The 27,923-nt window shown below is 45.2% G+C and overlaps 3 protein-coding genes across 5 annotated transcripts in view; 1 reads left to right on the top strand and 2 right to left on the bottom strand.

Annotated features, from left to right (window-relative positions):
* Positions 1 to 74: 74 nt before the first annotated feature.
* On the bottom strand, positions 75 to 18,039 carry mre11 (double strand break repair nuclease mre11). Its single transcript, XM_075701652.1, has 9 exons — positions 17,825 to 18,039; positions 17,105 to 17,237; positions 15,496 to 15,730; positions 12,862 to 12,987; positions 9,937 to 10,118; positions 9,516 to 9,642; positions 8,413 to 8,590; positions 5,846 to 6,228; positions 75 to 3,711 (listed from the first exon to the last, which is right to left on the bottom strand). Exons 1-9 carry the CDS (start codon positions 17,901 to 17,903, stop codon positions 3,337 to 3,339), a joined length of 1,818 nt encoding a protein of 605 aa, XP_075557767.1. The 5' UTR covers positions 17,904 to 18,039; the 3' UTR covers positions 75 to 3,336.
* A 1,042-nt stretch (positions 18,040 to 19,081) lies between these two features.
* Rpt5 (26S proteasome regulatory subunit Rpt5) lies at positions 19,082 to 20,482 on the bottom strand. The gene has a single exon (XM_075701653.1). The coding sequence runs from the start codon at positions 20,442 to 20,444 to the stop codon at positions 19,152 to 19,154; it is 1,293 nt and encodes a 430-aa protein (XP_075557768.1). The 5' UTR covers positions 20,445 to 20,482; the 3' UTR covers positions 19,082 to 19,151.
* Positions 20,483 to 21,711: 1,229 nt separating this feature from the next.
* The window catches only part of rho-5 (rhomboid-5), a 50,139-nt gene continuing 43,927 nt past the window's right edge, over positions 21,712 to 27,923 (top strand). For 2 of the 3 annotated variants that reach the window (XM_075701649.1, XM_075701650.1), the window contains exon 1: positions 21,712 to 22,151. The gene's annotated coding sequence lies outside the window, so the exon portion shown is untranslated. The remainder of the gene's footprint in view (positions 22,152 to 27,923) is intronic. The other variant, XM_075701651.1, reaches the window with a different exon arrangement.

Genomic DNA, 27,923 nt, shown 5'->3' with positions numbered 1-27,923 from the left:
TCTGTACGTGGCCATCACAGATATTGTCTAGCGTTTCAGAACCCTTATAGCCGCATCTTTACTAAATGCGAAGAAGCGAGCAACAACAAAACTTTAATTACGGTGGCAATAAAAACAACGGCTACAGTTTTTCAGCGACAAAAATTTGCGCCAAAGGTATTTACGCACAAAGAAGCAGATAATAATGCGGCAGGTACCTCTGGCAGCGCTAGCCTTTCACTGCACACAACTTGTGTTAAACCTTGTACACAATTTGAACTCGAGGCACTATGCCAGCTTTCAAAGAAAATTGACCCTTAACATATGTTACTGCCTCAACAAAGTCAGGCAGGCCCACGAAAGATACGATACACTCAAAATTGTGCCCGAAAAGCCGTAATGTTTCAACATAAATACCGAACTATAGAAGCACATCACAAGAAGTGTTCAACTGGAAAGACCCTTGGCACACGTTTACATGTCATATTCAGATACACACATCAGCAAATATCATAATATCCAGCATGTTATGTGAGTATGCCAGGTTGTGTTCTGCATTCTCGAGTAATATTGAAGTCTTTCTTTTTTTTTCGCCCCGTTTCTCTTTTTCTACAGGGCAAGAGCTTTTCGTCTTTTACAGATGAAAAGATGATGTACCACGAAACAAAGAAAACCCCCAAAAGAGCTTCCCATGTTTGGATGCTCACTATAGAGTGGATTTTACGATAATCCTGGCCTTAGAATCAAATCTCGTGTTCTTTCTCATATTTCTCATGGATGCATGGCAGAAAGCACCAAATGTGCTGTGACTTATGAGGAAGCTTTATTTAGCTCAGTAGCAATATCTCAACAGACAAGAACAAAGAAGTCATTTTGCTTGGCACCTGCTGCAGCTAATTTGAGCATGTATGTTGCATGAAAAGAAACAGTTAAAATCTACTTAACGTAGCGAACAGATTTTTAAAACTTTAGGTCACAAACTTGCTTGCAGAAGTTTGAGAACTGCAAAAATTAAAAAATTAAAATAAGAAAGGAAATAAGCATATGACGTGGGCTAGCTGGTACCTACGAAGTCTAAGCAGCGTGAATCGTGGGACAACTAGGTAAGAACACAAATGCCAAAGTTCTGAGCTTCAACTAACGTTTATTGCATGCGGTGCACGGAATATACATACACAAAAGGGAAAAGGAATTATGACATTCCCTTGCAATGAAAACGTAATTCTCTCTCCCTTTTGTGTATTTGTATTGAGAGTGCGGCATGCAATACATTTTAGTTGAAGGTCGGCGCTTCAGCGTTTGTGTACTTCATTGTCCCATCCTTCCCGCTGTTTTGACTTGGTTACATATATCAAGCTCACACCAAAGTGAGCAATTAAATAAAACGATATCACACTTGTGTAAGCTATATCTACTGGGACATCTACAGCAAACAAACACAATGTGTTATGCATGGCTCTGAACTATAGCACTAACACGTGAGTAGGACTTTTGGAAAACCCTCGTAAACATTGTAACAATTTTATGTAAAGTTTAAGCTCGCACATTATGTTTGTCCTCTTCAGATGCTTTTTTGTGTGGAGAATCAGGGATTTCTAATTTTTGGGCTTCACATCTTTTCTAAAATATTACCAATGTTTGGCCCTAAATTCAAATTTTGTTTCCTACAATAATTGAAATTGAGCATTGTATCTTAAATGCAAAAAAAAGTTATTCAAATTGGTTCATCAGTTGTCTAATGAGATTATTTATGCATTTCATGTGTATTTTGGGATAGGGAAATTGAAGTTGGCCCAAACGTGAAGCTTGCTGCTAAGCAAAACAGGTGACATGGCAATTCGCACCTCACGTGTAAATGTGCACCTTGTTGCCTTTCTGCAGAACATGAACTTTTGTTTTTGAGCAACAAAAATTTAAGCATTACCTATCGCATTGCTCACGGGGTTCTCCTGCATCATTAGGAAATCAAACTGAAGCTGCAACTGACACATTTCTTTAGAGAGGCATGAGCATAACTTGCTAGAATTTTCCCTACAAACTACAACTGCTACATCTTCTCTTTTTTTTTTTTGGAGGGGGGGGGGAGGGTGTAGGCATAAATCTCAAATATTTTCACTACAGGCTGAAATTGCTGAAGTAACAAAGACATAACTATCCTCACTACTTCACATATTGGTGGACAGAGGATCAGTGTAGATAAATGCAACAAAAATAAAAAATAAAAACAACTCGCATATAAAGGCACTTCATAAGAAAAAACAGTTATCGAACAAGCAGCTACCTTTACTGTGACAGTAGACACTTTTAGCTCGCATGTAGTGTTCATTTTGGCTTTAACATTTTAGCAGAATACAATGGGGCAGGTACGTGGACAACAACACCACCTGGTGATGAGGCATTCAAACCAAAACGTGCAGCAACGGTCTTTCGTTGAGTCTTACTTCTTGGCATGAGAAAGTATATCGCTAATAAGAAATTCGAGTCGCTGAAATAGCCTTTGTGCCAAGCTAGCAAAATAAATGGTATAGCTCTAAGTGGCATGGCAAAGCATAAGCAGGCTGGTTGACATAAGCACAAGTTCGGCTGGCATCACAAGACATCACCACCAGCGCTGCAGTCCACAAGTCCACACCTGTGTACCGACAAAATGGCAACGATATAACATGCATTTACATGCTCTCTCTACTATCTCAGAAGTAGGGTTACACCTTCAGGGAAGAAATAGACTGAAGCGGTTAAAAACTGATTTTCCCTGACCGTTCTTTTCTTTCTTTCCTTCATTTCCTAAAGACTGCTTGTAAAGTTTTAAACACCTCGAAATAATTTTAATTCAGGTTTCCAACATCTGGTGGCCAAAACTGCCAGGAGCCACAAAATGCTGAATTATTGGAATGTTGGAATTAGAATCTCACTTCACGAGAAAAATATATAGCAGATGTTCTAACTACATCATACAGAAACGTTGAAACTAACAAAACTGACATCTTAGGTTTGACTAAGTGTTGCACCGCTACATTATATAAACAATACCTTATAAAAAGATTTTAAAAAGGAGGAAGGCAAAACTGCTTAGAGCGAGCTAATACAAACAGAGCAGCTCAGCTGCTGTTTCCTATTTGACAAGCTGGTTTGTTCAGTCACGAGTGGTGTGCGTACTTTAACAAAGCAGCGGCGGTGTTTTCATAACTTCTCTCCCTTGCCTATGCTGTTCACGCCGCATTTTTAAACTACGGCCTGACAAACTGTGCAATGCTCTGGGAATGACAATTCACACCAATTTCTAAAAGCTTGTTACATAACCCACAGTTATCTGTCCACATTCAAAAAATATATATATATATATTACCACGGTGTAATTTATAGGTTAACACGCTTCTGCCTGCCTCGAGCTCTCGTTGAAGACGTGTTTGCAGAAGATGAAGCAGCTCTGGCTCTGCCGCGGCCTCTTCTAGTGGATGACGTCCCCCTTCCCCTTCCACGCAATGCCTTTGAGTTCGCAACACTGGCAGGGTCATCGTCATCGTCAAAGTCTTCGATCCGGCTGATCTCGCCCTCGTCGTCATCGTCGTCCGAGCCTCTGCGCCGTTCAGCACGGTTCGATACCTGTGTCACTCGTCTTTCGATCTCCTCGGCACTGATGTCGGGCTGGTCTGCAAAGCGCGTCTTGAGCTGAGAAATCTCTTCAATCAGCTTGCTCTCGGGAACGTCTCCGAGCTCGGTCACTGCTCGGGCCTGCAAAGCCAAAGCACAACAAAAACTTCATTGGCGTACAGAGTTATGTACGTGTGACCAGCGCAAAACCTAAATGCCACGAACGCTGAACTAAGCCCAGTGTTTGTAGTGTCTGGTGCCTCGTTTTACTTTGTGCCAGTAATGTGCATCACGAATCCAGTAACTACGTAGCTTGTCTAGTAGCACTAGTTACTACAGAGTCACTGATCAAACTTATTCTATGATTGTAAGACAGTACAAGTGAGCATCGACATAATTTAGCTTGTGCGAATATTCAATGTTCCCAATCACTCAGTTGAGTATTATGCCATTTGATAGTAGTCATCTAGGTTCTAATATCAGTATTAGAAAGTTTTAAAGTATTTGGAATGAGCGAATATAAATTGAAAAACCGTTTTGGTTTCAGTGAGCAAGTTGCATTACTGTTAACATGGCTCACAGCCAAAGCAAACCAAAGACGAAGGATTAGTTACTAGTTGCCAATGGATTTTTTTAACAACCCTGCGGTACAGTCACCTTCCCTATTTAATCAATCCACTATCTTGAATGCCATACAGTGTCTCGCTAAAATTTTGCGGACATGACCCACAATCACTACGTTAGAAAAATGGCGGCCGTAGAGAAAGCTGGTGTCATATACGTTATTTAGGTTTTATGCAAATCCCACGTCAAGGCTTTATGTAAATCTTAAACTACTCAAACTACTCACTTCAAAATTATTTTACTATTACTATATTCACTTCAACTTCACTTCAAGTCAAAAAATTTGCATAAGTATAGATATAATATATATCTATGGATATAACAATATTCTGGTGGCAAAACTTCGTTTCAGCGAGTATACATATGCTTACAACAAAAAAGAAAATGCAAGATCTGAACATCGGTTACTGCAAAGCAAACATTTGTTCCCTTGCACATTAGAATAGGTACCGCATTTATTCAGGTAAGGCTTGCCCTCATGTAAGCCCCGCACCCCCACTTTGGAGTGCAAACATTTTGAAAAGATTTCACTAAGCGTCTAGCGCACTCACGTGCTGGATAATTCCAGCAAGCTGCTACAAGACGACTCGCAAAAATAGGCATTTTCAATGGGAGATTACGTACCCATTCGTATTCAGAGTACGTATTCGTATTTGTATTCAGAGTACGTATTCACTGCACCCCAAGTGCCGCTGAGAAGGACTCTGCCGCTATTGGAGTCACCAGTGCGGTCCCCATTAGGTTTGGGCACGTGCTTCATGACCAGCACAGTTTGAATTATCTGGTGCCGGTCAATTTTAGAATCGAAACAAAGAAAGCTTGGGTTCATAGAAATGTATGGGCACCAGCTGGAACCTTCGTACGAGATCAAATTAACCGTAAAATTTAATTAAATGTAGTCGAATTAACGGAAGTCAACCGCATTCTTTTTGTGAAAAATTTTCAGTTGTTAGAAGCACACGTGTTGCATGTACTCGTCTCGTCCCCTTTCTTTTTCTTCTTTTTTTTTTTCACTACCCTTCTTTCTTGCCTTCTGTGTGCCAGTGTACCATTTTGCACTACAAGATATGAACACATCTAACTCACTCTGTATTCTATCTTACCATTCGTTACCTGCTCAGACTGCAAAACATAGATGATAAAATCGGCTTTCACTGAGTATCATCTCTCTTCAAGAACAAAGTACTATTACCTATGCCTTCTCGTCCTTAATGAGATTAGCCAATGGTTCTGACAATTCCAGGCCAAAGAAAAAGTGCTACTGTCACCAGGAAAGTGCCTAGATTTCTATATACAGTGGAATCCCGATACTAAAAGGAAATCACTTAAACGGAACTGCCTCTTAAATGGGACACCATCCTCATGGTTGGTTGGTTTTGTACTTATGCAATTGTATTAAGCTTTGTCTCTCAGTAAGTGGAACTCCTGATTAAGGGAACCAATTTGTCTGGTCCCTTGAAGTTCCATTTAATGAGAGTCTACTTTATAGATGGCGCCACAGCATCTCGGGTTGGCTATGCATTCGCAATGCGAAACACTCCGTTAAGAGTCTTGTTGAGAATGTGCGTATAGCGTCGCTGGAGCCATTTTGCATTGCATCGACAAAAACAGCCAAAGCGCTATGCTAAAACCATCTCTTCGAAGCACCAACCTCCTGCATCTTGACGGCCCCCATGATGGCATCGGTACAGTCCTTGTCCACGAACAGGTTCATGGCCCGCTGCATCGCCGCGTCAGTAAGGACGGTCATGTGCAGCGTGTCGTCTACCGTCTCGAAGTACTCGCGCACCAGGTCCTCGACGCGCGACCGCGCCAGCGCCTCGGGGTTTGCAATCTCCTGCAAACAGTTCATGTCTACAGCACCGTTGTCCTTGTTGACGGTGCCCCGTCGCTTGGTGAAGAGCACAATGTCACGCAGGTTGGCCACACGTCCGGTAAACATGCGGGCCAGCAGGTGAGGGCTGAAAGTCTCATGGTCGTTGCCGTGTTCAACGCGGAGGCGGATGAGTGGGAGCTTGGGCTGCGGCCCACTGCCTGCAAAAAAAAATTCTGCGGTTAGGAAGAGGCATATTCTCAAGTATACCAGGCAGTGCAAAAGTAACAGAAAAAAATAAAGATTCAATCATATGAAAAATACAGGGTCAGGATGACGTGGTGTTCACAGAAGTGCACAGAAAGACATGGCATTTTTTAATAATGAAAGATTTGTTTGTCAGAGTATTTACATTTACAACAAACAGGTGGCAATTCAGTCTTGCGAGTGTAAAGCATTAACTGGTCGGTAGTCGAGATAAGCAAGAGAGGTTTAGAGCATTTGTAGAAAAAAAGAAGGGAAGAGATTGATGGAAGTGGATTCAGTAAAGGCATGGGTGACTACAATATAGAGATAGAGGCTTTGATGAAGAGAGAAAAGATCAGAGAGAGATATGCAAAATGCTTGACTGCTAGGCATGTATATAATACCTGATTACCGCAAGCAGGCTAGGTGACCACTCTTGAAACTCTCTATAACTAAGTTGAAGGGGATGCCGAAATTACTTCGTTGCATCCATTGCTTCATTATGTTGATTAATGCCCTTTACTGCAGTATGTGCACAGGTGCGCGCAACTATAAACATGCAAAGACGACTACGGCTTTGTGGTCACGTATGCAATGAAATCTTCATGAAACAACAGCATGAGAATCTCCAGTGTGTGCGACATGCATCATTTTGGCTTTCAATAGATGAAGCGCCAATAGTGACGGCACACAGGAAGGAATACAGACAGGACAAGGCGCCTTGTCCTGTCTGCATGCCTTCCTGTGTGCCGTAACTATTCGCGCTTCATCTATTGAAAGCTATGCACCAACTAGCCCCACAACATGTTTTACTAAAACATTTTAGCACTTGGCATGACGGCCTTTACGACAGCGTCCTTCTGTTCCAATGTGATGGTCTTTCGCTTCGGTTTTTTACTTTGCTCACTCGTATTGTTGTGAACCTTTCAAAATGGCAGCCTGGTTGAAGGGAACAACTAGCATGCTGCACTGCAAACGAAGTCCATCATTTTCGAGTAGCACGTAGCACACATCATGGTGCACGGATTATGCAGCTGGGGTGGTGTTCTCGGGCGACCTCGGGGACTTTAGGAGATAGGGTTACTTTCGCGAGACTTCACGAACCCGTCAAAGCGTACAGCTGACAGCGTGTTCTTGGCAATATGCGAAGATAACGAGATTAGCACAGCACCAGAAACACGGTCGGCTGTATACAAGGAGGCATTTGACACGCGAAAATGGCTACATTTGCACGAACCCAACGCGAGCGAGTCAAGTCAGAAGCGATGCTCACCAAACCCAACGTGACCCCATTTACATGATCACACTTCCCACGAGTCTGGACGGCGGCGGCGGAGACATCGACATGTTTTAGGTGGACCTCCAGTTCCGGCAGCCGTCTGCAACGGCTCTATTTCACAGGCCTTGTCTTTATGACGTGGTTGCACAGCACAGGGCTTGTCTTTGCCTTTACTAACACCATTCTTGCTGCTTACGCACAAATAGTGATGTCTCAGCAGTTCCGTGCTGCAAACTGGGCCGGGCTGGTTTAACTTACCCCATGCAGTAGGGCTGAATCAGCCTGAGTCAACGCTCGATCAGCCCGACCGGCTGGCATCTACATGAACTTGATAGGTCGATTCCAGCCCGAGAAGCCCGACGCATTGAGTGATCACCCGACAATACCACGCCAATGCACTCTCAGAGGTCACGCCCAGCTTTGAAAGCACCCTGCAGGGTGCGCTGCAGCGAGGGAATGAAGTGGAGGCACTGGTTCTTGCCACACCGCACACAGGAAAGCATCATTGACATGTAGAGCGGTGCACCTAGGCGGAGCCTCTGAGTTTGCGATCTCAGATGGCGTGCCTAGCTTTGCAAGCTACATGCTTCAATTGTCAGACTCTTTCTCATGAAAAAGAAAAAAAAAGGTGCACGTTACAAGTGGGTAATTACGGCACTTGACGATCAAAGAGAGACATGCAAAATGCACATGGTCATCCCCATCATTTTAAACGACCAGATGACATCTTCCGACACCAAGTCTGGTGGTGTCGGATAGAACACAGTGTCCCAATTTTCCGTGACCAATGCTGGGGGCTACAATTTATTACACAAGTGCATCCGTTACGCCGGTAAAGACACAGGCGTGTTCGCGCAAATACACTATGGACTGAACTCACTGGAGTGCTCACGGATGCTCTGCTCAATCATGTCCTCGATGTGACGGGTGCAAAAGTCAAGTGCGTGCTCGGAGAAGGTTTTGGCAACGCTTCGTTTGCCCATGGCCGCAATCTTCTCCTCGAGGTCAAACAGCGACACCGTCTTGATGTAATAGGGCCGCACAGTCTTCAGGCGGATCTGGTGAAGGCGGGAAGTCATTCTGAATTAACAAGCTACAAAACATCCACACGACACTTGTTCAGTTCAGCCGGCAAGACTTGGGAGCAGGCTAACTGGTAGCCCATACTGAGTAGAGCTGAAGCGCAAAAGAAAACTAAGTCAAATTAAATGGGATTTGATTTCCCTAAGCAACTTGTGGATTACTGCGTGGTTCTGTATACTTCACATCAATTCCATGTTCCATATATATGGGAGACTGCATATAGATTCTGACCACCAAAGTAGGTGAAACATTACTGAAATCGGGGGAATGGACCTGAGCTTCAGATAATACCAGTGTCACACGGGCACTTCCAACTGTGATTAAGCCCCCACCATTATCAAATTTCTCTATTGCGATTGACACTTTTCTGCAGCTTTCGCAATGGGGAAAAACACAATCAATACATTTGATGCCAATCAGATTCCATCACAATTGAAAGTGCCCATGCGACTGGGGTAAAACTAGAAACCAGAAGCAGTTTTCTAGGTTGATCACTTTCGAGTGTATTTTCACTTTTGCATCACCTAGTGTCTGGCACGATGCCTCAGAATGGAGCAACAACCATCCTGGAAGTGACACCTCTGGAAGTGATCGACTGAGCATACTGCTTAGGTTTATCTTTTGTGCCCTCTCACATCCTTACTCTGGCAGTGGGCTCCAAGAGTTATGACCCCGAATTTGAAAAGCACTGCTCTACATCGAAACGTTTGCCTGTGATACTGATCCTCCTTCTCGGAATCTTCCGCTGGAATTCGGGATTAGCCTGCCCAGGTCTACTCCTCACTCTAGCCAGGTGATAATGACAGCTCGTTTGATTCGCACTTGACTGGCCTTCTGAAATCACCCGCAAATGCGTTACATGTCAGCAAGCGAGCTCCCATGCACAGCTGCACATTATACCTTGGTGAGCTTGTGAGACTTCTTGCCATCGACCATGGCTATCTCCACGATGCCAACGTGTTTGGGAGCCGCCTCACCCGGGCACAGCGAAGTGGCCACGGGGCTGCCTGGCTGTGTCACATGGAACCTACAAGGAACACACTAGAAAATTTTAGTTCGTCCACAAACTTCACACAGTTTGCGGACTACCAGAGGCAATAATGTGAGTGGCAGGGACCGTGGCGCTACCTGGTGGCACGGAGCTCAACCTGACCAACACAGAGCTGCACTGTAGTAATTTCGATGCACTGGAGTGGTTGAGTTCTCGTCACTGGAATGAGCTACTGTGGCTAGTTCTAGCGGCGGCCACAAGTTCCACTTTGCGCAAAGCCAAAGGAGCCATGCGGGGAAGCATGCGTGCGTTATTGCGGCACATACGCACCTGCCATTGAACTCTGGCTCGATGAGGCACTCGTGTTCGTGACCCCAGACGACCAGGTCGAGGAACTCGTCGAGAAAGTCCTCGGGAATGTAGTCAGTGAGGCCGTGCTTGGCCCGGTTCTGGTGGAGCACCAAGAGGTTGAACCACTTGTCAGTCCACTCGCGGGGACGCAGCATCCGCACCTGCAACATGTCGCAAAGCCGCGTCAAAAATTGACGAGGCAGCTCACTGAAACTTACTTTATACGGTCAAAAGAAGTCCAACTGGACAGGTTGGATGCAATATGCCCAAGGCTACCTCATGTCACTTATATGAAAAAAAAATGCAACTTTGCTCTAAATAAATAGGGATGTGCGACTATTAAAAAATTTTGAATGAGGAATCAGATACTGTCCTATTAGATTCGATTTTCGAATCGAATAGTCACTATTCACAGGTACAAGTACTTTTCAAGTACGGCGGACTCCAGATATCTAAACAAAACTCCCTTAAACGGAAATGCCAGATAAACGGGACAAGGGTACAAACATTATTTAGCCATCCATAGGAACAATGTTAACAAACTTCGCTAAACGGAATGCTTCTTTTCGTGAACTCCGGTTAAACGGAACAAAATCGGTCTCAAGTTGGCCTTCACCGGGTAAATTACACTTCACTAGTCAGCTTTGCTCGTAATACAGCCGTGTTATGCGGTGAAGCATGTCAAATAAAGAAAGGTGCAACTGTCACGGGACGTAGTACGTGGTTTGTGCAGGTGCGCTCAAGCCATCTCCCCTCTACGAGCACCTAAACACCTAATGTGCATAATAAGCAAGTGTCGCATGGACATGCCATGGCTCTCCAGATCTCAGATTCTTTGACAGGTGGCAAATTATGCCGGATAAAACAGCACGGACGGCGCCTGCTCTTTAATGTTGGTGCTGGCTACGCGCGGAGCGGTGATCAAGTCACGTGATGCACGGTCCTTTCACTTGTTACGCAGATTGGCCTTACAATAACCTAACTGCCATAAAGTTGGTTCAGCCCTTCTGTCTCCTAATAAGCAGAACAAAAAGCTTCCTGTGCAATAAATAAAAGATCGCCACGAAACACAGGTCCACTATTAAACCGAGAACCTCATCAGCATTCAGTACAATATAATGTCACTAATTCATTAAGTTTCGGAGAGAAAAAAAATTGATTCTACTCAACAGAAATTCTACTGAGATAAAAAAGATATTTTCCAGACCTTCTTAAACTAAAACTGAGCTGTAATCAGTGGTGGCATACTAATTTGATGTTCCCATTAGTAGTAAGAGTAGACTGCATTCTATATCTTGATTTCTGTGCACCTAAGTTACCGATAGCTTTTCAACATTCTTGTTACGCAATGCTAGCAGACTCCTGAGCATGTACAGCACTATATTTTCTTGCCCAAAATTTTTAAGCATTAAATTTCATGAAAATTTACTGATATTATATATTCAATTCAATATCCGCCTTCTTTTTATTATTATTCAGTTGGACATTTGATTCGAAATCTACTACTCAACATTTGCACACCCCTACCGTTGATCCTTTGCGTTCATGTGTCAGTCCCCTCCCAACACGCGAAAATATTGTTTCGAACAGATGTCGAGAATCACCTTACACACACATGCGCTTCCTTGTGCTGGCATTTCTGTTGTCTGCCAAGGCACACACCTGTTGGAAACATCTTCAGCTACAGATAATTGCACTTTGCAATGTCCACATGCTAGGGCAGTGTTTATAGGCGCACTTCAAACAATTCGTATATGCTTTTCGAGGCACGAAACGTTGGAAGGACGGCAACATTTTCTCAGCATGCAATTTACAGAAAGAAACGACAGTGAGTTTAGCGAATCTGAACATCGTTTTGGTGCCAAAGAGGAATATATTCCTCCTTCAGTTGACCTGCAGGCATCCTCGGATGGAAGCACTAAAGTATAAGCACTAGAGAACACGATTCCTGCAACAATCATTCACAGCACAACGCTGGTTGGAGACTGCATACTTAACAACAGGATCAGGAATACACAAACTTTCAGAAACAGATCACTTACTACTATGTGTTTGTTCTTACTAATGCGCTTTCTGTGCGGTGTCACAAATTTTTCCGACTCAAACAACCTCAAAGTTCGTAAATATGTTTCACCACGACACCGTGGGAATCCCTGTCTCAAGGCACGGGCTGCTGGCATCGGGCAGGTGCACCATGCAGGTTTGGGGAAAGGGGAACTTCCTCCACGTGGGATGCGCACAGGGCTGGAAGCACTATCAGTGCCACTGGGAGACTCATGTAATTTCCAGTAGCATAAACACACATTTTTTCGTGGGGGAGGGGGGAGTTGCACCCCCTTGATCGGAAATGGAGAGTGGGAGGAAGGGGGGAAAAGACTGGGAAGGGCGCGTACAAAACACAAGCGACGAGTGCAAAAGCATCCACCGCCGCTTTTCTTGTCCTCCATGTGGTTAGTCAACCACGTTTCTGCCGTGGTGGTCGACACGGCCGCCTGTACCCCAGCAGGTAAGTCAAAAGCCCCTCTTTACCTAGCGTTCTCTTCGAGGGAACTCGCAGTGATATAAACTATAGCTAGATGGCCTGCTTGAAGTGTTAGTCGCAAGCGTAATAAATGCTTTCCGAGTGTACACGTGGCTGTCGCCCATTGTTTCCTCAAGCTTTTGTATCGTGCTGCAGCTGGCACTGCGCGGAGGCGTAGTGCCATTGGCTTCTTCCCTCATCCCTACAACGTCCTGATGAGCTACGTGGTGCACTTCTGTTAGTATGACTTACTGTGTAAACAAGCACCAAGTAGTACTCAATGAAACATCCCGTCCATGTTTCCTTGTGCGGTTCGTGTTTGTTTGCACACTCAGTCATCCAAAGTGGGTAAATGCTCACGACGACAAAGGTTTAACACTTACCTTGCTTTCACGAAACAGCCGGTGTAGCCGCTCGTCCCGGATCCAGCCCAAGCCGTAGAGAGCCAGAAGCATTCTCCCCTTGCGCAGCAGAACGGGTGATAGCCGCACATTCGTCAGGTCTGTCACCTGGTGTGGAATAATGACAAGACTCAATGCACAGCTTCACGGAGAACAGAAGACAAGCTCATAGAAAACACACGCCAACATGTCTGAGAACCACTGCACTTAGATCAAGCACAAAAAAAAGGAAAGTCATGCCCATTTTTTCCTTGTGTTTCGTCTGATTGGCTAGCTGTCCTGATATTTCAAGTATGCAACACGAACAGGCCCAAGTTTCCACCTCAATAAAAATAAAATAAAAGTTGTTGCAGTAAAAGAAAAAGAGAAGATAATAAAACACCTCCTCAGCTTTGTTTACTTGTCTCGCTGTTGCCACAAGCAAAAATAATTCTTGGTCACGTTGGTGATTTTCTTTCATGGTAGATTGGGCACAAGAAAAGCAACGACACAGAGATGAACAAAGAGTAACATTTGTGTGTGAGTGAGTGCGCGTAGAGAGAGACAGCGTGTATGTGTGCACGGGCATGTTCATCGTCTGCTTATAGTTTCCGCTTCACTGCTGTCACCACCACGTCACAACGGCACAATCTTGCAACAGGGAATCTCTCGGAACAGTTCTTCAGTTATCATAAAACTTTCTCTCACCTTCAGAAAAGACTGCAATAAGCATAATCCATGATCACATAATGTACTGATTCTTCAAAATGTAACTTTACAATAACATGTTCCATTCAAATGCTACTAAAAATAAAAATAAAGAAGCAAATTATTGGTTTTAACGTATCTGCAGGGTACACGTGGGCTACGAGAGGCACTGTAGTGGAGGAGCTCCGGATTAAATCATTATGCTAAACCACTCGGAAATCTTTTACAAGCACCTAAATCTAAGTACATGAGTGTGTGTGTGTGTGTGCGTGCAAATTTTTTTTTCCCCAGCTCCACTGGAATGCAGCGACCAAGGCCGGGAGTCAATCCTGCAACCTAATGCTCAACAGTGGAATGCCACGGCAACTGAAGGTGAAAGAATACAGAAGAGTAAATTAAAGATGCAAGACCCCGAGCAGACCGAACTAGGTAATCACTACAGCCGACTTCCGTTAATTCGAACCTGACGGGATCTACAGAACTGATCGAATCATCTGGCAGCTCGAATTAAATAAGATGCAGAGAAAGACGTCGGAACACACCACTGATTCATTTGGCAGTATTTCCACAACTTCCACAACACACACCTGAATCAAACGTGCACCCGCCTTCTATGTGTCCAAAGTAGAAAACTAAAGCACAGGTAACGTTAAAGCTCCTAAACAAAGTAGAAATGTAACGTGCACCTGATTTCTTGCAACAAAAGTCGGCAAGGGTCTAACATGTGTCGCACAGTGGCAGCAGGTTCCCTAAGCTCAGCATTCGCCGCAATACAACCATGTTATGCGGCAAAGCGTATGAAAGCCACAAATGTGGTTTCAGCCCCATTTCCTTGAAGAAAAAAAAAAAAAAGAAGCTGCACGTTATAATTGGGTAGATACCGTAATCAGCCATTGTGAGCTACCGTTACTGAGTGAAAATCTTCCTAGGGCAGGCCACAAATAGGCACTTTCAACAGGAGATGACGTGCATTCAATGCGTTCACTGTCCCCTAAGCTCTGCCAAGACAAACTCTGCCAGTAAGGGTATCATAACTGGGGTCCCCATAGGGGTCAGGCAAATGCATGTCGACTGGTCAAGTTTGGATTATCCGGCAAGGCACATTTTGGATCAAAATAAAACTTTCGGCTCGTAGAAATGCATGGGTGCCAATGGGAACCTTCGGTCAGAATCAAATTAACCGGAGTCGGATTATCGAAAGGAAGTCTACTGTTTCTTTCATTGTGTTTCTTTTCTAATAACCTAACCTAACATAACCTAGTGTACTGTTCTTGCTTTCTCTTAAATCTTTCTTCATTATCCTGATCGAGCTGCAGAAGCGTGGAGAATGCAACTGCAAATGGGGAAACAGGTTCCCTTTCTTTAATTGTTATGAACAGTAAATTTCTGTGCCATTTCAAAAATACGAGCAGAGCCACATAGCATGGAAATTACTTATTTTTTCTTAGCTGCGGGTATCGGTAATTTCTTAACTGATAACTGATGCAGGATGCTTGCTTGAATTGCACGCCCTAAATTGTAAAGTTTCCTGCAGAAATCACTAGACCGGCAATGCAGTCATTCAGCTACCATAGAAATATGGGCTAGTACACAGATTTGTCTAGTCCTTGCACTTGTGGCTTCACACGGGGCTATAATTACTAAGGTTTATCCTTCTAAACGTGTGAAAGCAGTAAGTATCTGCGCACACAAATATTCACAGCAAACTGTTGCATTTATGTCACAGTATTTCGTTGGAAATGGTCGGTTAGCAAAGTCACAAAGCGATTTCAAGTCAGAAGGATCAAGTTAAGCTAAATCAATGTACTGCCCGTCATTCCAGAATAGTCAATACTTGCAGCTCCCATCGCCGCATTTCTCTCTAGTGATTGCTGTAGGAAACTCGACGCCAAAAAAAAAAGGAGTCAAGGGCATTCAAAATACTCTAACCTTTCCAAAATAATTTACGAGTCCCGACGTCGCGAGGACGTCGATGATGCTGAGGTTTTCGGACCCCGTTGGGTCGTCGTGGTTTCCGTGGATGGTGAACACCGGGAGCGAGACGTTGAGGTTGGCGTCTTCGTAGTTAACGTTGGGGAAGGCGCAGAAGCCGAAGTTTTCTGCCTGGTCACTCAGGATCTCAAACTGCACCGGCTTGTCGCCAAGACAGTACTGGCGCAGCAGCCTGTAATGAAAGTAACACGTGTTCTTAAAGGGAAACTGAAAAAGAATGTTTCATTAAAGGGAACCTGCAACAAAACTTGGCTAAATTGATAATAAATTAGTGCTAGTATATACTTACTGAAGCAGTCTTGGCAAAGCTGCATGGCTGGTAATTGTCTAATTTTCTTTATTTGCTTCGTGACAGTGCCACTAGATGGCACCAAATTATTTCCTGGTTCCGGTTATTTCCACTTGTTGGCAGAACCCAAAGCAGATACCCCCGTTGTTTGCCTTTGCTCTCACTGGAGCGACTCCAAATTTCCCTTTGTCCTTCCTTCCTGTCATTTTCGATCCGTCCACTACATTTTTTTTTTACCTTAGCTACACATCACCACGCCCCAAGCTATTCTACTCCTCTTCCCCCACTGAGGGAGGAGGAAAGTAAGCTAGATGCACATAAAAATGCTGCTAAGGGAACCAGCTGCTGCCCTGGTGAAGATAAGTCCTCGTGTTGAAATGTTGGCTTAAAGTGGCATTCCTTGTTCGACTACACTTTATCAGCGCATTCCCTGCCTCTTAAAAGCCACTAGAGCCAAAATGAACATTGCATACCTATTGCACCATATATAGTGAGGTTGTAAAAACAAATGAAACTTGTAAACTTTTGATAGCAGGTGGAGCAAACGTCTTAGTGCTCTGTCACTCTGTCTCAGCAAGACAGCCATGGCAAACCCGCGTGGCAGGTCCATCTGCACTTTGACAGATGAAGAGATTTGCAAGCTGTTGACGTGTTCTGCGCCAGTAGAAAGTGACGATGAAGAAACTGTTTCTATGTAGCACGAAATGTCTACTGAACAAGCATGTGAAAAATACCCTGGCAGTCAAAGGTTAATGTCCACCTAAAGTACTGTACACGAGTGTTTTTTGCATTCCATCCCCAGCAAAATGTGTCTGCCGCGGTGAAGATTGAACCTGCACCCTCCTGCTCAGCAGCTAGATGTTATAGCCACTCGAGCTACAACTGCGGGTCTTGAACTAGTCCAGAAAGTGCAGATGAATTAATTGGCAGTCCTTTGTGCGCACTGCCTGCCTCAATTCTTCACAGTTCTTGTCAAATTACTCTTATTCTTTTTATTCAACAGTTCTTTCTTAGTCTCTCTTCTCATTCTTTTTTTTTCCCTATATAGCAGTACTAAGTTCTCGCAGAAACAAGTTTCTGAGCATGAAGGACACGTAAAAATGAGAAGTCACGGTTTTCGGCTCATTATGTGAGAATGCTGTCCTGACGTAGTGAGGTTTTGAAACCCACGCTGTTCTGTCAAAGCCTCCAAAGTTACGTCTTGGGGCAATGCGAAACGGTGCACGATGACACACACGTACGGAGCAACGCACGTACCGTAATGTCTCGTGTTCAACCCATCGCGGCGGCTTGTTGTCGTGGAACATGTCCCCGCCGAGCAGTATGAAATCGACATTCTGCTGGGTCGCGATCTGGAGTATTTCCTCGAACGTCCTGATGGAGTCGTTCTCTGCAGCAAGGAGAGAAAAGCGGCGCAATGGTCACGAATCTCGTACTTCATATTGCACAGAAGCACATACTACCAGTGGCGTAGCCGGGAAGCTTTTTCAAGGGGGAGGGGGGTACGCGCTTGACAAGGAACGGAAAGGATGAGAAGAGGGTAGGGGAGGCTGGGCAGGCAACATACGCAGAAATTTCGGAAGCAGGGGGTGCCCGGCGCAACCCCCCGCCCCCTCCCCCCGGGTTACGCCACTGCAGCTACCCTTATCCTCATTAACACGAGTGAACGTCACTCCCATCGCGTAAGCTATGACTTATTTCCTAACATTTACGATATAAGGTAACTCTCGAAATGTGCTCGACGGTGTGGTGACGATGTTCCCGTAATAGAGGCAGGAGTAATCGTCAATTATGATAACAAGACCACGACATGCAGACAGAAATAAAATCCGTAACAAGTAGCTTCCACGCGAAATCGTTATTGAAACATAACGCTCTTTACTCTGCGATCGCAGCTTTTTGTAGAAGTAGACGCGCGTCGAAAGGCTTGCGCGAACTTTTTCCGATTCGCTAAATGTCGCGCATTTGCCCGCTTACTTCTTTCGGCGTCCTTCGCTTCATAGCCGAGATGCAAATCGGTGGCTATGAGGATCCTGAAGGCGTCTGAGGAGCTCATCGTTGATCCTTTCGGTAGCGCATTCAGACAAACTGCAAATAAATGGCACGTTTCAGGGTTGCGTCAGCGTGCCATTCAAGCAGCAACAAGTCTTCGGAAATCGCGGTATCTACCCAACGTGAAAATTGGCGCGCAGCTGTTTTGACGTCCCATCTGAAGTAGTGCGGCGTAGTCCACCTTGCAGAGCGCCAGCCGCAGTGCCACGGGAAAGATAAACTTCTTTCTCTTTTTTGACCACGAGCACTACCATCGGCACGTATTTGAAGTGAATTTCAGGCATCAATCATGCCACCCAACCAAAGACTAAATCATCTGCAATGTTTTGTAACCTTGCGCTTTTAACAATGTTTGTGAAATAGTTCAAATATATTTTTGTTCTTGGAATGTTCATGTGTTCTTGTGCCTCATTTCTACTACCCAAGACTGTGTAGCGGTTGATTGTTACCAACTGGGACACGAAGTATACAGTAGGTTTGCAAGTTGTCTTATAAAGTTTAGATTGCATGTACTCCTTACGAACCATTATGCTGACACAGTGTCCAACTGCACGCTACAGCCGGTGATAAGAGTCTGGTGCAGCAGTGGATGTAAATAATGAAACTGTGATTAAACCATCGGCAATTTTCTTTGCATATGTGATGAATTTATTGCATTAAACCATGCAGTTTTAAGAAATACCAATATGTGTGTAACAAGTCACACCAACTTGAAGAACTTGCCTGCACTGGCAAGCTTCGCATTGAAATCCCTCCCAAGTTCCTTGAATTTGTGGAGCACTTCCAACAATGCATGACTGGGATTCATGTGTTTGCAAAGACCTGAAACGCATCGCAATTGGCAGCACAGCAACTACAAACGCCACGAATCACAGAATACATGTACGAGCACAGAGCTCACGCAAGTTTGATGCGACTGCTGGTTTCATATATGGACAAAACAGGACATGTGTTTGAAATTTATGAGTTGGTATGGGTTCGACTGTAGGGAATTCATGTGTTGGTAACATAGTAGCTACACGGTCTCCGGATATTTCTGGAATGTGTCTCAGTTGGCTGTGCATCTACAAAAAATTCTATGAATCAACAGCAGAGAACCAATGCATGTATGATGTGATGAAGTTTCCGCATCTGAAAGAAACAACACAACTCTATCACGCAAAGTAGAAACAACACGCACTATTGAATTAAAGAACAGGTTTTAATGAGAAAAAAAAACGGAGAAAGAAAGCAAACACTTCTACCACCCCGCTTAAGCGTAGTAGTTGAGGTTGGCCTTTTTCTTGGCCTGCACTTCCATGATAGCGTCCATGTAGTCTTCGTGCGTCACCTTTTCACCGCCCCGCCGGAGAGCGATCATGCCCGCTTCGACGCACACCGCCTTGCACTGGGCGCCGTTGAAGTCGTCCGTGCACCGGGCAAGCTCCTCGAAGTTGACGTCCTTGTCGAAGTTCATCTTGCGCGAGTGAATCTGCATGATGCGCGCCCGGGCCTCCTCGTTGGGGTGCGGGAACTCGATCTTCCTGTCCAGACGACCGGACCTCAGCAGAGCCGGGTCCAGGATGTCCACCCGGTTGGTGGCCGCGATCACCTTGATGTCCGCGCTCGAGCTGAAACCGTCGAGCTGGTTGAGAAGCTCGAGCATGGTACGCTGGACCTCCCTGTCTCCCGCTTTCTCAGAGTCGAAACGCTTCGTTCCGATGGCGTCCAGTTCGTCGATGAAGATGATGGCGGGCGCCTTCTCCTTGGCCAGCGCGAAGGCGTCCCGGACAAGCTTGGCTCCGTCGCCGATGAACATCTGGACGAGCTGGGGGCCGGCCAGTTTGAGGAAGGTGGACTTGGTCTGCGCGGCGCAGGCGCGAGCCATTAAGGTCTTTCCCGTTCCGGGAGGTCCGTACAGGAGGACTCCCTTGGGAGGACTGATGCCGAGGTTGACGAACTTCTCCTTGTGTGTCATGGGGAGGACGACGGCCTCGACCAGCTCCTGGATCTGTTTGTCGAGACCGCCGATGTCGCTGTACTGCTCAGTGGGTCGCTCGTCCACCTCCATGGCCTTGACGCGCGAGTCGTACTCCTGCGGCAGCGTCTCGAGGATGAGATACGAGTCCTTGTTGACACCAACCAAGTCTCCCGGGCGCAGCTTCTCGGCGTCGACCAGGCCGATGACTGGCAGAAAGTAGGTCTGCCGCGTGGACGTCTTGATGACGGCGCACTTGCCCTTGCGCAGCGAGTCGAGGTCCACGTTGGCGCCGTCCTCTTCGCCCAGCTCCTGCGGGTCGACGTCGAGCAGCTCGATGACGTTGGACACGAGGTAAGGGAGCGTCTTGTTGACTTTGATCTTCTCGTTGTTCTCCTTGATCTTCTCCTTCTGCGCCTGCAGTTCGTGCGAGATGCGCATCACCTCGCTCTTCATGATCTTAACCTCGTTGTCCAGCAGCCTCGTCCGGCTGATGATCTCGTCGGCGGACATCCGCAGAACCTCTTCGCCGAGAGAATCATCGTCTTGCCAGAGAGCCTTGTCGTCGAGCGGAGGTGGGGCAGCCATCTTTAGTCACCGGTGCTCGAGGAAAACACAATTTTTTCGCGATTCACACTGATGTCGACGACGATATGATGTTGCGAGCTTCACGGATTTTGGTGGTTGGGCTCTTTCGTGGCTTTGCAGTAGTCACGCCAAGAGTGTGAGCCATAACAAAGTGCCGTGTCGCAACGTAATTATTAAAGACCAATGCTCAATTTAAAGTCATACTATTTGTTACAGATTTCTAGCGTTGTAAACGCGGTCGGAAAAGTGTTACAATAAGAGATTTCGGTTTCAGTTTCGTAATGCACTTCATTGGTGTTGCAGATCGAGCTGGGATTTACGGCAGATACTAGAACATCACCTGAGATTGCTTAGAAAAGTTTAATGAGCAGTCAGGTGTTCTATTTAAGGGCATTTTGCGAGAGCAGTCATCTTACGTGTTATGTGAGAGTCCGCGAAGAACATAAACATCATTTGACGTACTCGGTTTTTATACTCAATTGTTCCAGCTCATTGCGGTCGATTCTTAATTAGCATTTATTAAATGTCCTTAATTAAGCTAGTTTGTCATGCTGGTGGAGCAGCACTTTGACAGTCATGTTGAAGGGATATCGCTTCATGTATGCTGCCCAAGGCGGGCGTGCCTTATAACTTCCGCACTTCGATCGACCGTTTTAATTTACGTTGTACAACTTTCAGCGCTGTCACTTCTTCCCAACCACGCTGACGTACTGTCATTTGTCGCAGCCTTCCTCTGAAACTTCCACGAGAGGAAATTTATACGTCGCAAAGCGATATACGACGCGCCAGCTAGGCGCTTCCGAAGGTGCGCGGGCTGGCCGTTATTCCAGGAACTGTTGTTTCGATCACCGTGCGTTCTCGCGAAAAACGACGGCAGTTCCCGTACGTCCCGCGTAAATGAAAAGCAAAATAACTATGCCACCACAAAAGATCCGCTCAGTCAAGGCAAACGGTGGCATAAATAACCCGTTTTCTATTATTGATTATGTCCTGGAAGAACAATCGCATATGGAAGAATTGTCAGGCAGCAGGTCGAAGTATACGCGTTTGGTTAACTTAACCGCGGCCCTATCCATATATTTCCTCTTATCCTGCATTTCTAATTTGCGCCAAGGCTGACTGGGTCAATAATATCAGTTGTCACGAACTTCAGTGTTTTGTTCGCTCCTCGATTGGTAGAAAATAGAGGCGCGCGGTACTGCGGTCCGCAACAGTGCGCAATGCCAAGAAACGCGCGCTCGGTCATTTTATCGTTTCCGTGTAGTGCTGGCGGAAGCCGCGCAGACGGCGCGCAGTATCCGCTGGCTCAATCCGAAAACGTCAGGAAACATGGCTGCCGTGTGGCCTAGGGACGAATTTCGGGCGCACCGTGGATCGCCGAGCAAGCGACGTAACGGGACGTGCGGGCGCCCCGGAATCTCGACGAAGAACTCTCCGTTGCGTCGCCGCTGAGTGGCACGATGATGCACGGACGATACGGATAGGAAACTTGGCCGCCGAAGCGCGCTTCCTGCAAGCTCGGCCGTCGTCGTTGCCGTGTGTGTGTGCGTGCGTGTGTTTGTGTGTGTGGATCGGTGACATTTTGGAAAACACTGGCCCCCTGAAAGCCGAAAGGAGATACGCGGCGAGCGAAAAACGAAGGAGTGAGCAGCTTCGCGACGAGATGCCGCGCGGCCAAGCTGACCCGTGGAACGTAAGCCTAACGTGGTAAGTAGCACTCCCCCCCCCCCCCTTCTTATTTTCATTTTTTTATTTTCTCTTCCCGTTTCTTATCCGTGAAATTCGCGCCTCGTTCCACCTCTTTTTTTTCCCCCCCGCGAGCTAATAACCATCGACGGTCTAAGAAAACCTTTGAGTTACGGTTGTGGTTAAACGGACTGCGGAGCGATCAGCTATTTTTCTTGAAGAGGCGTGGCTGTTTGCGGGCGAAGCCAGCAGAGCAGGGTCAAGCGGCCGACGAGGATCTTGTTGATTATGTATTCCGCTGTCTGCATACGTTTCTTGGAACATTTTATGCCCCGATTTCTTTTTATTTTTTCGTTCTCAGCCTGTACACTCCCTCGCGGATGCGCGTAGGAACTTCCTGGGAATGCCGTTGCGTTGACTGTTTCGTTAAAATACGCCAGAGACGTCGCGACCGCTCCACGATCCGACCGAGAAATATCGGCGCCACCCGCAACCAACGGTGTATGGAAACACCTGACGCTTTTCTCTGTGGACGACGCAGGATTTGCGAGCTTTTGCATGTTGGCTTTTTTTTTTTTTCCGCGACCTCCTCGCTGCTGTGTTTTTGTGGATCGACTTTCGAAAGCTGCGTTATGTTTTTTGGGGGGGACCTGTGTACGGAAGGTGCGTTTTCGGTGCGAAAGATGTGTCTGCAGCGAAACGCTTTTCGAGGATATCGTAGGTGCTTGGCCAAACCTCCAACCGTCTAAAAAAAAAAGAGAGAGAAAAAAAAAAGCATCGGTGATGCGAAACACATGATGATTCTCGGCGTTTGCCCCCCTGGCACCTTTTATTTTGCCAGCGTCGTCGAAAACCGTGACTTCCTGGGTTTCCTAATCGGTAACGGTGCGATCGGAGGTAAGGGAAGCGATGATTCCTATCCTTTTAGGCCTAGGCGTTTTGCCTTCGCTTAAAGCCGGATTATTTTGACCCGGTTTCTCGGTGGTGTTATGGTGTCGGAAGAACGGCTCGTGGTCATGTTGCTTACCGCTGAGCGAAAATAAATGAATAAATCGGTGCGGTGTGTTTGTTTCGTCATTTCGTCTCGACTTCGAAGCGTAGAAAAGCTGCTGCGCGGCGCCTGTTTATTCCTCAAGTCGGCACTGTTGTCGGGGTTGTGTTGCGAGGGTGGTTAAATTTAGGAGCGCGCTTGCTGGGGAACCGTTTTGTTCGGCAGGTTTCGCATTTCCGGTTGGCCTTGCTCTTTGGTGGGGTCCTCGTTGGCGCTCATTCGATCAGTCACACCGACCAGAAGTGATGTGGGAGCCGTGAATCTGGGTCGACTGCGCGATTACGCTGGCGCTGATATATAAACTTTGCACGGAGGAGGTAACTCGCCCGTTGCAATGTGGACGTAGGTAACGTGTGGGGGCACCGTTTCCGCTGATCGTTCCGTTTCGAGTGCACTTTGAGGCTTAGAGGCGATAAGGGCATTGTGGAGATATCAGATGTCGTGAGCTTTTTTTCTGGTGTAACCTGTTGTACTCTGCAGGGTTTTTCTTCTGTTTCTTTTTTCTTTTTAGAAACTCGTTTCTAACAGCCGAAAGAGATAGCAACGATTCGAATCTGTGCACGCCAATATTTTATTTGCCCAAGGCATCACAACTAACTGTAACGCGTTGCTGAATTAATCCCATGCCTTGGTGAATCAGGCGTCGTTTGCAAATTTGTTTTCTTTTTTCATCTGTAAACCGAACTTTCTTTTTCTTAATATTTCAACGTTCTGCCGCAACGTTAGCTCCGTTGCAGCGCAGGCGTACACGGCAGTGAAACCAGCTTGCGGTTTCTTTCTGTTCTTGCTTCTGCAAGCATCTTTTTTAACTGTTTGGTTAAAAGCAACACCATTGGTTGTATTTGGTTTAGTTATCAGCTTATGGGTGGAATTGTTCATATTTTAGTTAGCCCAATCATTTTTTGTCGTAACGTCTTGTTGAAACTGATTTTCGATGGAAGGAGGAGTGGCTGGCAGTGGAGAAAATTCAGACGGTCGCACGGAATCAATTATCGGTGTCTAAAAAAAATGTTTCGCTTGCGTCATGCCCTATGCGCGATGGAAGCCTGTTTCTTTCTCTTTTTTTCTTTTTACGTGCGCTGATATTGCGGTGGCTTTTATACCGTCACAGTGGCCGACTTTTGTTCGTTGCGACGATTGGTTTTGGGAAAGCGATGAGGACGGGGACCATTGTCGCTTGCTTTCGAAACAGTAATTCGCGGAAGGCATTTACAGCAACCTATAGTTATTTTGAGAACAAAAAGCGCTCGGGGACGGGGGGGGGGGGGGCATAAGCTGTTCATTCTCAATTTATTCGTTCTGTTTGACTCTTACATAGCTGTAAGCACTGCGCATTTTTTTTTTCCCGAATAATCTTTTGAAATACATCCCTGGAAGGCTGTGCCGCGCGTGCTCTTTCAATTTAAAACTTAGAATAGTGTAAGTGAAATAATAAAGAAATAAAACAGATTGACTTTGAAAGCACCGCATTGCTGACGTGGCTAGATTTTTTTTTTCTTTGGAGATTTCTTTCTCTTTCGCTGTTGGCTTCAGCTAGGGGAATGATTGCTTTTCCTTCTCAGCGACTTACCCAGTAATTCCTTCTGGTTGTCTCAACATTACTTTTCTTTTTTTTTTAAACCTTCACCGGAAATTCACCACATTTTTCTCATTCTTTTCTTTTTCTGGCGTTTTAGTGCACATTCGTCAGTACCTTTAATTTTGATGCATGGTTTACGATTCTCAAATTGATTCTTTGCCCATTCATGATTTCTTCTTTTCTTTATTATTACTTTTTCGATTCCACATTTATTTTTGCTACCCGCCGTGGTTGCTCAGTGGCCATGGTGTTGGGCTGCTGAGCACGAGGTCGCGGGATCGAATCCCGGCCACGGCGGCCGCATTTCGATGGGGGCGAAATGCGAAAACACTTGTGTACTTAGATTCAGTTGCACGTTAAGGAACCCCACGTGGTCGAAATTTCCGGAGTCCTCCACTACGGCGTGCCTCATAATCAGAAAGTGGTTTTGGCACGTAAAACCCCATAATTTTTATTTTTATTTTTGCTGCCTTCCCTTTAGCATCTTTCATTCGGAGCCAGTCCCACCCTTGTCTACATTTCGTAGGCAGTGATAATAGCATGATTCATTGTGTCATGTCTCTTCTGTGCTTTAGCCAACTCGGGTTTCCCCGTGTCAAACACATGTAAAATGCAGAAATGGTCTTATATGAGACAACCGCTAACCTTATTTGAAAAAAAACTTGTGGCATTTTAGAGCAAAACCTAAATATTTAATACTACCAACTGTAAGAAGCAGAATTTTAAATTTTTGGCCTCATCTTTTTTGTGGCAGATTACTGAGAAAAATAAACGCAAAGTTTACAAATCGGAAACTCAGCCCACCAAAAAAGGAGACATTGCAGTTCTATAAATTGCATCCATTAGGGAGTCTGGCGGGGGCAAATGTAATGAGCTTGCAGCTTAAATCGTTATGTTTATGAAGGTCTTGCAAAAGTTGTACCCAGAATTATTTGTGGTGATTACAGAGCCGTGTGTTACAAATCAAATTTGTCCACTTTAGATGTTATATTAGCTTCATGATTGTATTGCACTTAGTATTACACTTGTCAGTGTGGTACTAAGCGCAACACAATAGTGAACATTCACCAACTGGCCCCGTTCATTTTCTTATGAAACGTTATAATAGCTACACTTTATAGAATTCCGATATCATTTCTTGCTGCTGAGTTGCAGAACTGCAAACTTGATACTCGAGTTTCTTGAAATACTGTGATTTTCAAAAATAAAGAAAATGGCATAAAATGAAAATCTTCATTCGGTAGATTATAACTGTTTCTTTTAAGTGCAACAAACCTAGTCAAATTCAGTTCTGTGTTTTCAGAGCAACAAGTTTTCTTCATTCCCATGCATTTAGATGTAAGAGCTCCACAGCCAAAACTTTTTGAACACAGTAAAAGAACATTGCCGATCTGCTAATGAGGCTACTGTGAACATGTGAGCGAAATATTATTGCACTGTATGCAGCAGGGAATTTACAAACTCTTGTCAAAAGCAGTGGACAGTTGCCTGCTCTCGCATCTGCAATGTTGTCATTGAAAGTATTTGGTAGACCAATGCTCTTGGCTGATTTCATGGGTCGCGAGGACATTCTCAGTAGTACATAATTGCTCATTTTGAGAAAATAAACGAAAAATATGTCTATGATCTGAAAAAGACAGGAAAACATCGCTTCATCTTTGCCATGCACATAGCTGCATCGGCTGCTCGTGGTCTCAGATGTGGCAGCAGCAAGCTGTGTAACGTAGTCTACCACGGTTGCCACAGGGTGCTGCGACAAACTCTTTCTCCACCGTGACACTCAACTTTCGGCCAGAGTTGACTGATCGCATTAGCTGTATGTGATGATATGCCTCTAAGAAGACAACTTCTGTTCCTCCTACTTCTCTATTGTCTGCCAAGTTATCCCAAGTTCAGGCACACAGGCCTAAAGCAGTGACATTCTTCAAGGATGAGGTCTGACAACAGGTTAACAATGTTTGAAGCTTTTATAGCCAGTTATACTCTCTTACTCTTACTGACTTCGCCAAATAGACCACATGATCATTTCAAATTATTATTCATGTTCTGTCTTCTGCCAGCTGACCCACCAAGATGGACGCAATACCAACTACTGCCTCTATCTATCTTGCTTGCGACTACTTGACAATTGTAGGAGCGGCTTCAACAACTTCAACAGCATCTACGGCGTTTAGCCATCATAGTTGGTCAAATTACCGTGAAATGGTGGTACAGGTTAATGTACTGCTGCTGTGGGGTCTGTCTTGCTGTACAATGTGTTTTTGTTTTACTAGAACTAAGAAAAAGAAAAGAAAGAAACTGGTATATCGTAGGTAAATGTCACGAGCCTTTCAGCGTATCTTCTGCGATTGTCCCGGGCTACTCGAAATATTTTTTTTAGTGGGCTACCTGTGCTACATTGGTGACGTTAATGCCATTGGATGTCAAGGACCTGATCACCAATGATGACCTAATATTGTAGGCCATCATTGTACTGTAGGTCCCAATGTTATTACATTAACTTTGCAGCTACATGAGCATGTTTTAATGACATCAACCATGAGCATGGTGATAGTGTCAGTAAATGCAGTGAGTTTGCTTGCTAATTGTAATGTCATTTCTAAACTGTGAAGTCAGTCGTGCTTATACAAACCAGGAAACAGTGACTGTCACTGTGAGAGGAGGCCAGACAAGGCCAGAAAAAGACGTAAAAACATAGGACAGGTGGCGACACTACCTTAATTGAAGTTCCCACACCACTGCAAGTCGGCCCTGTTTGTTTTGCGCTCAAACAGTTTGTTTAAAAATTCCCGCACCAGTTTGCCGTGACATCATAGATTCTGACAGCCATCTGCTGCTCAGGATTGCTTAATTTTTTTATTTGGTAAAAATGGACTACATTGAATTGCCAAGACTGAATGCGGAAAGTTCCGACGACACTTAGTGGGCCAAAGTGGCCAAAATATTAAAAGACGCTTTGAATTACGTAGTATCACACTGACATGCCTGCACTGGGGTTTCAGCATGAAACTAAAAAAAACACAGAACATTAATACGTCATTTTCTCTTTGAATGATTGCCCTCTTTATGGGAAATTACCCAAAATAGAGAATTGAAAGAATACTTTATGGGCCTGAAACTGAATTAGTGTTTTTCTTTAGTGGCCCTTCCAAATTGTTTTTCA

This window comes from Dermacentor variabilis, chromosome 8 (genome assembly GCF_050947875.1).
Source record: "Dermacentor variabilis isolate Ectoservices chromosome 8, ASM5094787v1, whole genome shotgun sequence".
Classification (NCBI taxonomy): domain Eukaryota; kingdom Metazoa; phylum Arthropoda; class Arachnida; order Ixodida; family Ixodidae; genus Dermacentor; species Dermacentor variabilis.
The sequence above is the reverse complement of the archived record's forward strand: the minus strand, read 5'-3'. Positions and strand labels throughout refer to the sequence as shown.

Bases quoted from the DNA above. Each gene is read 5' to 3' on its own strand.
- mre11 (XM_075701652.1), bottom strand. From the start codon at position 17,903: ATGAGCTCCTCAGACGCCTTCAGGATCCTCATAGCCACCGATTTGCAT. The intron at 15,731-17,104 runs GTACGTGCGTTG...CTTTCATTACAG, and splicing joins GTTGAACACGAGACATTACG to GCTGCTGCGCCAGTACTGTC. The intron at 12,988-15,495 runs GTTAGAGTATTT...ATTCCACACCAG, and splicing joins TCGTAAATTATTTTGGAAAG to GTGACAGACCTGACGAATGT.
- Rpt5 (XM_075701653.1), bottom strand. From the start codon at position 20,444: ATGGCTGCCCCACCTCCGCTCGACGACAAGGCTCTCTGGCAAGACGAT.